The sequence below is a fragment of the Triturus cristatus genome, chromosome 6 (assembly GCF_964204655.1).
Source record: "Triturus cristatus chromosome 6, aTriCri1.1, whole genome shotgun sequence".
NCBI lineage: Eukaryota > Metazoa > Chordata > Amphibia > Caudata > Salamandridae > Triturus > Triturus cristatus.
The window spans coordinates 1,649,584,962-1,649,599,312 of record NC_140589.1 but is presented as its reverse complement, the minus strand read 5'-3'; the positions used below and the strand labels follow the sequence as shown (position 1 = coordinate 1,649,599,312).

The following is a 14,351-nucleotide window of genomic DNA, read 5'->3' as shown; positions in this document are numbered from 1 at the left end:
GGGTCAGCCACTCGGTTGGAGAATGGAGGGTAGTGGAACATGTCACGTACCACTTGCGTGACTCCCAATGTTGTGGAAAATACACGGGGAGCTATGAGTAGGGAAGGAACTTGTGGTGATCAGGATGTCTGGTCAAGTTTCTTACACACATACATGTTCCCAAGGACACGTTAATGGAACTGCACCATCACCAGTTACCCAGGGTTCTAATGTAAATAGTTATAGACAAATGGTGGGTACCCAAGCTAGATTAAATTGCAAACCTAGACTTAATGTAGGAATGCCTAACAAATTCAAGGATTTTGTGATCTAGTGGCTGATGTATGCAAACATTGACTGTAATGTGAATATGTTGTATGCATTGTTTTGTGGTCTCTTGTTTATTTCCACCATGTTGGTGAGCACGTGGAAATTTTCACTCAACGTGGAATGTTCATGGGGGATTCAGCAGTTCGTAAAAAAGATGGTTAAGATACACTGTATGTGTGACTGAGAGTGATTAAACTTGCCTACACTGTTCCTGTGTCCTTATGTCACTGCAGTATGCCAGAATGATAAATGTTTAAAACAAATAATATGGCTCATGAAAAATTAACTAGGTATTCATTGTGAAGTGGTGTGGTTACAAACCTTCATCTTTGTATTTGATTTGCTATTTTAATAGCATTATAGAAATAAGAGTTTGAAAAATGTGAGCTTTAAAACACTGTTTTGTGCTTTTTCACAGATTATGTCTTCTTTGAAAACTCTTCCAGCAACCCTTACCTTATTAGACGAATAGAAGAACTTAATAAGGTATGTAATGACCAGGAGGTTCTTTAGCACAGCCCTACTTTACTGCATAAACTATTGATCAATGTGTTTTCGTTTCATCATTAGATAGGCTAGTCTAGTGTCACAATGGTCTTTAGGGCAGTCAGGCAGTGCCTGACGCGCTGGTGTGACAGGTCAGTGTGTAGGCTGTTTTTGTGAGTGTTTGTGGTCATGTTTTATGGTCTGGGTGCGCCTGTTTTTACTGTCAATTTCCAGTCTTCCATACTTCGCAAAACACGTATACAGCATGCCTTTACAAGTTAAAAATGACATAATTTGCAAACATGGATCATTTTCTTTGCTATCTAGTTTACTAATAGGAGCCACTTTTATTTTGGTGTCCAGTCATATTTTCTTTCCCAGTCTGACCCTGGACTAGTTACCAGGTGCCTTCCTATGCTAACTCATCAACCATTGATTTCTGTGGGAAGTAGATGCTTTTTTGGTAGTACAAACTCAGTTTTATACCAATACCTTGTGAAGATGTGTCAACCAATATTCTTGATATCTAAAATATGTGTACTTCAAGCAACAAGTGAATGGGTTTCTCCTTAAAATAAGTACGATTTTCAGTGCTGCTGTATGTGCTCATGCTTTCTTTTTGTAGAAAGTGGAGTGCATTCAAATTTCAAGCAAGTGATTAACAACACATTGCAAACATTTTAATTGACCATTTCAAAATGTTTTATAAAAAGCACATTTGCCTATCAGTAAAAAATCCCGTAACTTGTTTTGGAATTTGGTGAATTTAGCTGTTTTTATGTTCTGTTAAATTGTAATGCTTTTTCAGTTAATTTCTAAGGTTTTTTATAAATGCAAGTTAAAATCTTCCTGCATTTCTCAAGAATGCCTCCACTTTAACCGTTTTTGCAGTGAGAATATATATCCGGTATGACACGGGTGCCCTTCACTGCCGGTGCATGTTTGGGGCGCGAGTAGTTCGCGTAAATATCCTGAAAAAGTATCCACCATGAGCAGAAGTACACATGCCCTCTTTAAAGGTATAACTCTTTCCCTGCTAGGCCTTTTCCCATTAAGAGCGAAGCCCATTTTTTTGATATTTGGGGTAGCTCTCGTTAATGCCTCCATAACCCTTTTTTTCCACAGAAGCTATCCACGCCAAATTAGTGTCGTTTTTTAGGTCTCGTCTCCACAGCGCGCATGCATTACATAGGAGACCTTTAGCCACCGTGCAGCTGTTTTTCCAAGCACATACTCATGCTTGTGGCGGCATACGCCTTGCGGGAGTGCGCAGCGGCGCACCACAAGCACGAGTATGTGCTTTGTAATAGAGCAAACAGCTGCTACTTGGAGCGCGCGGGCGCACTCCCCCCACCCCTCCCACTTGTTCACTCTTGCCTTTTGTCTTCTTTTTTGCCCATCTGCATCTCCGCTTTCACCAGTTGGTGTGCCTGTTTCTGTGCCTTCTTAACTATCTGCACCTCTTTACTCGATTCAGGCCTTCTGTTATGCTCCCCACAGCCCACTGCACACATACCCACATCCTTCCTGCTTTTGCTTAGAGTTGTGCTCAGTATTTCAAACTCTATTTGCGTGTTGCATGTATTTTTTTCTCAGCTGAGCATTCTCTCTCAGACAGCATTCTCTCTAACACTTCCCGGGCCTCCTGCTCTGTTCCCCCGTTGCCCTGTCTCTTGTGTCCTCTTCCTACCCATGTCTTCCACCGCACCCTATTTCACAGTGACCTGTCTCGTACTGTCCTAGCACCGGTCTCTCACCTTTGTCTACCGTCTGTCACTGCTGCAGCGTGCCTGCTGGCCTCGCAGCTTGTCTCTCAGTACAGTGCACCCCCCAGGAGACGAGTCCCTCTGGAGCCCGCCCTGCCCCTACCAGCCCTGTCTACTTTCTATCAGACCCTGTGAGTCCACGTCAAACTCTTCCTCTGCTCAGTCTGTCGCCTCCCCTTCTTCCTCCCATTTCAGCTTGTCTTTTCAGTTTGTACCCTGTACCCCAGTCACCGTCTCTTAATCTTCTAGCGACTGTCTTTCACTTATCTCCCCTCTTCCAGTGCTGCTGTTGTGCTCGGGCACTCCGTGCCCTTGTCTGTCACCTCTCCTTCTCTCTGCCCTGCTTCCTCTCCCCTCTCTTCCCTCAGTCTCGTGTCTACTCCCTCCCCCCTTGCTCTTTCTCCCTCCCTCTCCGCCTCATCCTACTCTTTCCACCCCCACCACCCTACTCTACTCTCTCCCTTTCTGTCCCTAAACCCTTTCCTTCCCTCTTAAGTTCATGCACTCTATGAAAATCGGTTACATTAGCCAACGATACTTGTTGTTTACAGTGTGTAAACCAGCATTGGTATAGCCAATAGGTCTCCCTTTTGGGACCTTGTAAGTATTTAGTTATGCAGCACAATATCCTTACATCAACTGCTGCATGGCTAAACACTTATAAGGTCCCAAAGGCAAGACCTATTGGTTATGCCAATGCTTGTTCCAACTTCCTGGGGATTCCTAGGATTTGTTGATTCCCCAGGAGGGGACTAAAAAATAGGCAAATTGTACCTGCAGTTTTTTTTGGGGGGGGGGGGGGGGGGGGGGGGGGAGAGAAACATAGGAAAAACATCCTCTGCAAAAAAGTGTCTGGCTTTTCCCCTAAAAATGACATCATGAAAGGTTTGCTGTGCAAAAGTCCTCCTCTTCCCAGCTTTCAGGAACATGCATAGATGATTCAGAAAACTGGTTGATTTTGTTTGTTTTTTTTGTTCCAGTTTTGGCATTTTTCAAGGCGACCATTTTTTTTCTCCAAATTTTTGTGCTTTCAACCTACTTAGTTTGTAGTGGAAACTGGGTTGAAAACCATGGGTGATCCTGTAAATCTGTAGCTTTCTGAAAGGTAGACAACTATTGAAATGAAAATAAGGAGGATAAAACGGTCATTTGTGAGAACACGTTGATTTGTAGCTTGTTACAATGGCCTATTTACAAAAGCAATATACAGTTATATCTGCTAGACCCTTCTGGTTGCAAAGATATATAGGGTTTGTATGGTTATTAAGAAAGAACTTTAGATACCTAGAGCCAACAACTAAGCAGCATCTTACAATGGTTTTTCATTGTGCACTGGGTACAGAGCAAGTCATATGGCAAAATATGAACAATGAAGAATGGGTTACAAGGAAACCTATGTATTTCTGAAATAGACATCGGAGATGGCGTTTCGGAGCAGTGGTTATTTGTACATCTCTGAATTTGAGTATTCCCCTTACTAGCATGTGTTCTAGAGGGAATGCTTCAGAGTGTCTTCTTTTCTTACCCACTGACTTACATTTGTAAGGCTCAAATGCAGAGATAATTAATGTTCTACTATTCTGTATTCTCATATTTATCCCGATAATAATGGTACCTCACTTGTGTGGGTATGCCTAGTGGCAGCAACAGGAAAGGGCCCAAAACACAACATGGGCACAACATTTTTTTCACTAAAAACAGCCCCTTTTTTCCAATCTGGGTAGCTGTGGATTTTGTGCCCTAGCTCAGCGGATACTTGGAGAAACCTAGCAACCTGTGAAATTTTTAAAAACTAGATCCCTTGGGGAATTCAGGGTGGCATGACATGCATGACTCCCACAAGGTTTTGTTATACAGAATACCTTTCAAACCTCAATCTTTGAGTAAAAACACATCTTTTCCTCAGATTTTTGTGAGGAAAAATTCTGGAAATCTACGCGAAGCTCCTATTTTTTCCCACCTATCATTCCTACAAGTCTCCCGATTGTAATTGTAAAAATGTGGTATCTCACTTGTGTGGGTAGGGTTAATACCTGTGACAGGAAAGGTCCCAAAACGCAACATGGACTGACCTTATTTTGTAATGTGGCTAGCTGTGGATTTTGGGCCCTAGCTCAGGGCTCTGGAGAAACCTAGCAAACCTGCACATTTCTGAAAACTAGACAACCAAAGTGGGGTGACCTACGTTGCCCTCAGGTTTTCTTACCCAGAAGCCGTTGCAAACCTCAAGCTATGACCAAAAAAAACTAATTTTCACTACATCTCTTTGATGGAAAGTTCTGGAATCTGCAGAGTGCAACAGGCTTCCTACCACCTATCATTTCCCTAAGTTTTCTAGTCCGACCCCCCAGGATATAGCGGCATGGATTAGCAAATTTAGCGGCACAAATATGGAAATTTAGCGGCATTTTTGCAGCCCTTTATTTTACTCATAATCATTCAATCTCAGCCTTAAACCAATGGGAACTGTTTTAGCAGAGTATTCGCTTTGAAATAGGCAACCTGGGATATGGAACAGAGGAAGCAGCCCATAGGTGAAGGCTGTTATCCCTTGGAAATGCATTCCTCCATTTGCTTTAGTATAGGTTCTGAGAAGCCCATAAAAGATGGGCTGGTAGCATCCCATGGGAAATTGTATTTCAGAACCTACCTTATTGATGTTAATTTTTTGTGTGGATCAAGACACAGTGGTGCTGGCTGCGATCCCCGCTAATCTTGGGGAAAGAGAGAAATGACGGAAGGAGAGCTCTGTTATTTGGGCGTGGGGGCTAGAGCCAGACGCTATGGAGAGGGTACAGACCCGGGCAGAACCTTGGCACGCTTACTATGCCACTCATGGACCAAGTCTGACGTTATTGAAATGCCCCAGGAAGACTACACCACTGCACATGATGCTGAGGAGATTCTCAACTGGTCTCTGCCCTATATACTGACCTTTACCAATCTAAGTCTGACCTCAGGCAGGCACACATCACCTTCCGTTTTGACACTATTGGTGAGGGGGCTCACTGTCATTATCTTGACAATCCCATATCGATTGAGGAGATTGTACAGGTGAATCGGAGCCTTCCCTCTGGCAAGGCCCCGAGGGCAAAATGGTTTGATTGTGAAATTCTGGCTCCACAACTCCTAGCTGTCTGTGAGGAATCCAGGGAAACAGTCTGTCTGTCTCCCCCATGCACTACAAGAAGCGCCAATGGTGAAATTAAAATTATGCAACCAGTCACAGTATATGACCCGTGGAATCCACTTAGGAGCAGCTGAGGCGAAACTCATAATAAAGGCACTATACAATCGTGTAATACTTCAAGGCAAATCGCGAAATCCCGGAGGGTCTGGCTAGGGCTCCGACCATTTGTTTTAACGGGTGAAGGGGGCGGAGGGGCACAACGTTATAACATTTGCAATGAACGCGCGTTCAAACTATTGTCATTGTAAATGACAATGCCATTTATTTATGTTTTATAAACCAAAACATAAATAAAAGGCATTGTCATTTACAATGCCAGTAGCTGGAACTCTCGTAAATGTGAGACCTATTGCATTGCAAATGCTTGTTTTTTTACTATTCTGCTAGGGTGACAGACATTTGCCCAGGACATGTATGGATGGATTTTGCTGCTGCTCTGGCCTCTCTCCACCACTTCCTTGCCGCCTGACAGTTTCCAGACTGTGACTTCTTTTCACCTGCTCTCCCCCATTGGGTTCACTGCCTGCGCGCTATGTGTCCTGTTCTGGTCCCTTGTCTCCATGGTACCCATCACCTTGCTTCCCATAAATTACCTGCCGGTATCCCATTCTGCCCCCAAGATGGTCCCTTCCTGTTTACCTTTCCTCTACTCCCTGCTTTTATCCAGTTTTCACCTCATCAACTCATATCCTGGTCTTACCTCGTCACTTCACTTGATACCTGGAAAATGTCCTCTCTCTTGATTTCTGCCCACGCCAGGTTCTGCCCTAAGGTGCTCGCTGCCATCCCACTCCTTCCTGCCTTTGTCCTCATCTCATCTTCTTGTGCTGCCTTTTGGGCCATGATGCCAGACACCTTTCGTCCGCCTGACCCTTACTTGTGCCAACTCTGTTACCAGGAAGCTTGCCGCCTGCCCTTCTCTCGCCTGCCACCTACATTTGTCATGTTGCCATTGTCATACCAGTTTCTTCACTCGGTTTAGATCCCAAGATGTCCTCTTTCTGTCCGAGTTTGCTACGATAAAAACACCCTCTTAAATTGGGAAGAAGTGTCTCCCCATGAAACTTAGTCACCAGCAGTTGCTGTCTGTGCGCATTACCGATTTCACGGGCACTTTTGTAAAAATTGCGGCATTTTTACAAAAGTGCCGATTTCGCGGCAAATCGCGAAATCCTGGAGGGTCTGGCTAGTGCCCGCGACAGGAAATGCGTTTTTTTTTTAATAACTTGGTATCGACCGCCACGCATGGAAACCTACCAAACTTAGACATTTCTAAAAACTGAGCACCCAACGGAAATTATGGGTGGTTTGCCTCGTATAGATCCCACAAGGTTTTCTTAAACGCAGTGCCCTGCAAACCTCAAATTTTACCTAAAATTTGCAATTTTTCTTGCACTTCTGGGACGTAAACTTACGGAATTGCAGGTCATTTGAGTAGTGAGGCCACCCCCACCCATTTATCCACCTATAAAAATCCCTTGTGTCTATTGGACTTTCTGTCCCTGTGACAGATAGCAGGTAACGTCCTCCAGTCTTCCCTGGTTGGGGAGGGGGGCAGAAAGATGTTTAGGCCTGGAAGAGCACAAGCCCATTGCGAGAGGGGGGGGGGGGGGGGAGGGGGGGCTCACCCTCCTCAAAAATCCACTCCCTAGTTATCTAGTGAGCTCCCTACCCTCTGCCGGGAGGTAGTTTGGAAGAAAACCCCTCCAAAATTAATGCGTCCAGCTTAGATGAGAGTAGTAGTTGAAAGGCTATTTGTTAATAGTAATCACAAGAGAATGTCAAGGTAATATTTTGGTCTATTCTCTGTCCGCACTTATTAATTAATTTTCAAAAGTGTTCATTGGTTTGTGATATTTAGGCATGAAGTGATATTGATAAACCCGCTGATGATTATATGTTTAATTTATTTCTCCTATAATGGATTTTAAATCTTGAATTGTAGTATATTCTGCAAAATATGGTGATGCACGATATATGTATAATAAATTTACACAAGTAATATATTAACTCCTAACTTGTACAAACATTTTAATATGTCCCTGACTTTATGGACTTAATGACGTTATCTTGACCGTCGTGTCTTTCTATTGTTTGAGGTTTTAAATTGCACTCGTACACAATGGAAGTAATCTGCGAACAAGACTGATAAGCGGCTGATACGCATTGGGGTTTTGCTGGACTAAATCCCTTTGCACAAGCAGTTATGGAGTGAATGTGTGCTTCTGCTCATGATGGATGCTTTTCAAAATGTTAGTTTATTAAAATTTGGGAGCTGTTCAGCGACCGAGAAAATAGATAGGTAGGCTGAATTAATAGATGTGGAAAGAGGATGCTGTACTTGGGTAAATGGCTCTTTAAAAATTGTTTTTTTAAGAACAGATTTTATTTGCCAAATAACAAATATATCGCAGAGCACTGTAACCCAGAAACTCGTGCATATAGAATGTACATTGAAGTGACTTTGACAATGTCCAAGGCAAAATAGGATAATTTAACAGCAATACATTTAAAGTATTAACAAAAAGAATAAACCCCAAATCCCACCCCCGTCACACTCGCGCCTACCACTGAGCAACACACTAAGAGAACAGTCTCATCCATCCAGACATAATACACCTCTATCCAAGGGGCGATAATGCATATCAATTATAGCGGAATTGGCGCCAAGTCAGTAGACCTGGCTACTGAAACAGGCTCTAGCTAGGCCACGATACTCTGCCCATCGCCGCCAGATTTTATAATGTTTAAGCGGGCACCCCCTGGCCACTAAATGGGGGATCTCCAACCCCATACAGAAATCCATGCCATTTTTCCACGTCGATACCGAGGGCCCCCTCGGAGCCTTCCAGGCTTTGGCAATATCCCTCTTGGCCAAGGTGAACCCTAATAGCATAAGGTGGCGTTTATATATGTTACCTCCTATATCGTCCATAACATGTAACAGAACCAACTTTGGGGAGCTGGGGAGATCCCAGCCCAGTACCTCGGAGAGGCACAATAGAATTCCCCGCCAAAATCGTGCTAATGAGGTGCAGTGCCAGATAGTATGTAGCAAGGTACCCTCCTCATCTTGGCATCGAAGACACACTGGGCAGGCCACCAATCCCGCCCTCCAGAGCCTGACCCTAGTGAAATAGACCCGGTGGAGATATTTAAACTGAATAAGGCGAAGACTTGCGGCTATGGACGACCCCCGGGGAGGCCAGGGCCTCCACCCAGTCCTCCTCCGCCAGCGGGCCTATTTCACCCTCCCAGGCCTCCCTAAGACGCTGCTGTGTGGGGGAACTATGTGTGACCAGGGACTGGTAAATCTTGGAGATCGTGTGGTCATGGAGATCCCCCATAAATATCTTGGCCTCTATGGAACTAAACTCAGCCAGGGACCCCAACCCCTCGATGTAGGAGGTGATGGCATGTCGGAGCTGCAGATATCGGAAACATTGGGTTTTAGGCATTTAATAATACTTTTGTAGACCCTGAAAGGACTTCAGAACCGATCCCCGCATGACGCCTCCAAGAATAGAGATGCCAATACCGCCCCAGCCCCGAAAACCGGACAATGCAGTTGCGGCAATCGCCCATTATACCAAATGCTCCCGAGTCAACTTATTCCACCACCCGGTCCTCTGCAATGCCTGTCGCCATATTTGAAAGATACGTTTCGGAGCCAGTGGCAGGGAGCTTTGCAGTGGCGCGGAGTAGAGTATAGTGTGTGATCTCCCATGCAGCGCCTCTCGACTGCGTATGCTGGGTCGGCCCTATCCCCATACCACCACTCATTGAGGACTAGTAGATGGGAGGCCATATAATAGAACAGGATATTAGAAGTTGCCAATCTCCCACAATACGTGGACTGGAAGGAAGTCCGCAGGGCCACCCTTGTCATTCCGCCAGCCCATAAAAACTGACCCAAGACCGTATTAACCCATCAGAACCAGCCGGGAGAAATCGGACAGGGATGGTTTTGTAGTTGATAAAGGAGGTGGGCGGGGAAGCGACACAATTTTATGGCCATATACTGATAGGGGCATATGGGACCAGGTTTTAAGATCCTCCCTCACGCGATCCCATACAGCGACTAAATTCCTTTCCCAAGAGGTGATCGGCGAATCCGATAAAAACACCTGAATGGAGGAGGCCCAGGAACCGGGACCCGCCTCTCCCTCTAGGACCCACAATGTAGATTTACGAGGGTTCATGTATAGGCCCGAGGCCTCCCCAAAGATTTGCATAATGCGCAGTAGGCGCGGTCCCGTCCTATCTATATTTGTAAGAAAAAAAGGGTACATAGTCAGTATACAAGGCAATACGATCCGATAGACCCGTCGCCCACGCCAGACCAGTCACTTGGGCATCAATCCGTACACAGGATGCTAAGGGTTCCATTGCTAGTGCAAATAGATAGGGAGACAGCAGACAATCCTGCCTGTTGCCCCGTCCAATAGAGAACGTGGAGGAATCCGAGCCCACCACCCGTACGGACGCAGTCAGGTCCGTATAGAGGAGGGTCAAATAGTACAGGAAGTGTGGTCCTAAATTTAATCTACGGAGAAGTGCGAACAAGTATACCCAACTAAGGGAGTCAAAATCCCTATCCATGTCCGCAAGTAACAGCGCGGCCCGCACCCCCAGCCCCATGACAGTCGCCACTGCAAAATGTGCGCGGCAAATATTGTGGCTGTTCGCCCACTGGGGCATAAACCCGGCCTGATCGGGATGAACCAAAGATGTAATATGGGCAAGGAGGCGATTGGCTAGTGCCATAGCCAACACCTTGGCCTCTACATTAAGGAGAGATATAGGGCGATACGACACATGCTGATCTGGGGGTCTTCCAGGCTTGTGGAACATCACAATCTCCGCGTGTCTCCAATCACCAGGCAAGCAACCCTGCTCCCTGGCCTCCTCAACCACTCTACAAAAATGGGGTGCCAACTGCAGAAAATAGCGTTTAAAAAATTCATATGGGAAGCCATTCGGTCCCGGGGCCTTTCCAGGCTGCATCTCACCTAGTGCCGCACCTCTGTGAGCGGAAGATCCAGCTCCTCGGACACTTCATCAGTGAGGGCCTTGGGCGGCAGATCATCGAGAAAGTGACCAACTACAGCTGCGGGGAGGCATTCCTTCGGGGCATAGAAGTCTACATAATATATAGCAAAACTTTCTGCAATCATGGAGGGGTCCGTGAGAACGGAGCCATCCGTGCCCAAAATGCCTGGTAGGGCCTGGGAATATAATGACCTCTGACACAACCTATGCAATAACTTGCTGGATTTATCTCCCCACTGGTAGATCCTACTGCGGGTCGCCAGCCACGCCTGCCGGGCTTCGTCTAGTAGAATATGAGCATATTCCTGCTGCGTCAAAAGAAGTTGGTGGCGAACCTGCTGGTCTGGACTATCTGTACTGCGAGATTCCAATTCAAATCGGTTCGCCTCCGCCTGAACGAGGGACTGCCTACGCAATCTGTGGGCCGCTGCGCAGAGCGAAATATCCACACCTCAAAGCGTGGGCTTCATTGCCTCCCAAAGGCGGTCAGCCCCCTCCACTGTCCCTACATTAGATAACAAAAATTGGTCAATGGCACCTTCCATATGTTCTCTATAGTCTTCCTTCTGGAGGTTCGACGCCGATAGAAGCCGCCGAAAAGGCTACTGTGCTCAGCCCACACGTAGTGCAAGAGTGCTCGGCGAGTGGTCTGAGAGTCCACGCAGAAGAATATTGTCTGCAACTACCCTGTTATCTATGCCTCGGGGAACAAAGCTGTAATCAAGGCGGGAGAAGGAGCCATGGACGGCCGACAGGTATGTATAGACCTGTGCCGTCCCATGTAGGCGTTGCCAGGGGTCCACCCAATCTCGACCCGTCACCAGGGAATGCAGCCTGGTAGGCCCACCTGCATCCAATGGGGCACCAGTTCGCCAACAATCCCCGACCACGTCCAGCACATCATTCCAATCACCCCCCCCCCACAATCGTTAACCCATCAGGCATGTCTGTACACAGTCATGAGCTTTTCCACCATGCCCCAGGAGAGAGGGGGGGCCATAGACACATCCCAATGCCATAGATTCCGTCCCTATCATCCCTTGGAGAAATAAATATCTACCCTGCGTAACCCTCCATGTCTTCATGTGTGTGTATGGAACTCGCGTATGTATCAGGATTGCAACCTCCCGGGATCTCCTCACAAACCCCGGAGTGAAAGACATGTATGTTCCCAAAGCGTTAAGAGCACAGCGCCTTAGTCCCCATAAGATGTGTTTCCTGCATCATGAGAACGTGTGCATGTGTTCGCTTCGCCTGCTTGAGTATTGCGCCATACTTGATTTTTGTCCAGCGCCCCCCTGACATTCCAACTCATTATTTGAAGGGTCCCAGAGGGATCCTGCTTATCACTAGAAGGCCCAGCCATGAGAAGGTTCGAAGCATGAATGTGTTCTAGGAAAGAATATGCGCTCTGGATAAAGTGACTCTGAAGCAATGTAGGCCAGTGCGATTAAACAACAAAACCCTCTTCCCCCCCAAACATCCCAACAGCACCCCCCCACCTTATACCTAAACGATTAAGTATCTGTCGTGGCGAGCGTGTGTGGCAGACCCCAACAGGAGGTCCCCCCGCCCGTCAATGGATCCCCAACTTACAGCCCATTGTCAGCTGTCCCTTTCCCCGTCAACTGATGTGTTGCAGAGATATCGGCCCTCAATCGTGCTTCCCCGGTTAAGGCAAACCTATCAAGGAATTATTGAAATAAAACACCCCCACAAGTTAATCCGATGTAGTAGGCAGTCCTTCGGCCGATGCAGCTCAGGATGAGGTGCCACACGACTGAGACCTGCGTCGGGACCTGGAGCGTCTGTTCCCCCTCCCCTTCTGCGCAGGTTGTTTTCGCACCATTTCACTAGACGAGGAGTCTGAGTCCCTCTGGGGTGGAGTGTGTGGGCAAAGACGCACTGTCTGATCTGTCCATTGAAAGACCTCCGGTGAATCGACAAAAATGGGTGCGGAATCGATAGACCACCCACAGCCTGGCTGGATATAATCGGGCATAGGGGAGCTTGAACTCTCTGAGACGGGCCATCGCCGCCATAAAAGACTACCGTTGTTGCTGGACCAGCTTAGTATAGTCTGGGAATATTAGGATACGGGCATTGTCAAACAGCAGTGGCTCCTTGGCCCTAACCTGATTCAGGATAATGTCTGATAATTGAGTAATTTCGTGATAACAGATCTCGGGCGGGCACCAGGTGGGGGCTTCTGAATCAGTGCCCTGTGGGCGCACTTCACCACGAAACACTTAGACAATGACCCCGGAGGGAGCCAACTCTCGAGCCACTGGGTGAGGAACCGCTCCATACCCCCCTCTTCGCACCCCTCTGGGAATCCAACAAATCGAAGGTTGTTGCGATGGGCCCTCCCCTCAGCGTCTTCCAGCCAGGACGCTAGCCCACGTTGGATGGTCTCCAGGGAAGCCACTCGCTTCTGCAGGGTATCCGCCACATCTTCCACCCCAGAGACCCTTGTTTCGGTCTCCGTGATCCGTGCCACCGCGTTGCGTAGATCTTGACGCAGCAACAGGATGTCGGATCCAACCGCTCCAATCGGCATCCAGGGCGTCTCTCGACTGAGTGATGGCAGCCAGGAGGGCAGCATTGTCAGGCACATCACCAGGCGTCCCCCCCCCCCCCCCCACTCCCCCCAATGCCACTGCAGAAGCCCTGGGACCCGTGAATTTGTCCATTGTTCTTTGTTTGGCTGATCCCCCACCCGGCCGGTCTCTTGTCACGGAAAATCCGAGACCTCCCTGTAGGTTAGAGGGTGTTGTGCCCACCCCTTGTACAATATAGTCCGGATATGATGGGATCCCAAAATGCCACTGGTGGATAGTGTTTCGTAGCTCCATTGTTATGCCAATTAACCCAACTCACAAGCCCAGTGTCTGTCAGGGGGGTCCTCCCCAGTTGGTGCGGCCTGGCCACCGATCACGGGATGGGCACAAGGGCGAGAAGGAGGGGAGCTCCAGAACTCCAAACAACCAGGAGGCACATATGAGCAGTACACCACTCACCAGGCCCGCTCACAGACGAACAATCCACTCCAAGCACTGCTCCCAGCCGAGAGCACGGGGGGGCACAAAACAGCCTTGCTACAACCCCTCAGGAACCGTCGCACAATGAATGGATGGTGGCACTACTGCCTCAACAGGTTACTTGTGGCGAGCCCACACGGCCTGATCGACCGCCGAGGCGAGCCCGCCACTCCACAAGGGGGGGATATACACGTGGCGGTCAGTCTCCCGCCGGGGTCCCCAAGACTGCACCCGGTCCCAGCTCCACTGGCAGGGTGTCAAACACGACCCCACTGTGCATCCGGCCCCCAGCACAGGGCCCTTGGATAGCGATTGAAAGGTAGGCCCGACAGGCCTCACACCAGGCACCGGCAGGACCAGGAAGTCTCACCCCGCAAGTAGTAGGCCAATCGCACTCCCTCCAACAGGGCCCGCCCGCCCGGCCCGATAAACTGCCGATGTGAGCCCCTCCTACCACGGCGGGGAAGGAGTGCACAGCAGGACCCCCGACCCGAGTGAGCCATTATT

At 47.9% G+C, this 14,351-nt stretch overlaps 1 protein-coding gene across 3 annotated transcripts in view; it reads left to right on the top strand.

Annotated features, from left to right (window-relative positions):
- Positions 1-14,351, top strand: part of MTA3 (metastasis associated 1 family member 3) — a 988,675-nt gene that overhangs the window by 153,326 nt on the left and 820,998 nt on the right. For all 3 annotated transcript variants that reach the window (XM_085612803.1, XM_085612804.1, XM_085612805.1), the window contains exon 2: positions 728-795. In XM_085612803.1, the coding sequence (XP_085468929.1) occupies positions 728-795 (68 nt within the window). The remainder of the gene's footprint in view (positions 1-727; positions 796-14,351) is intronic.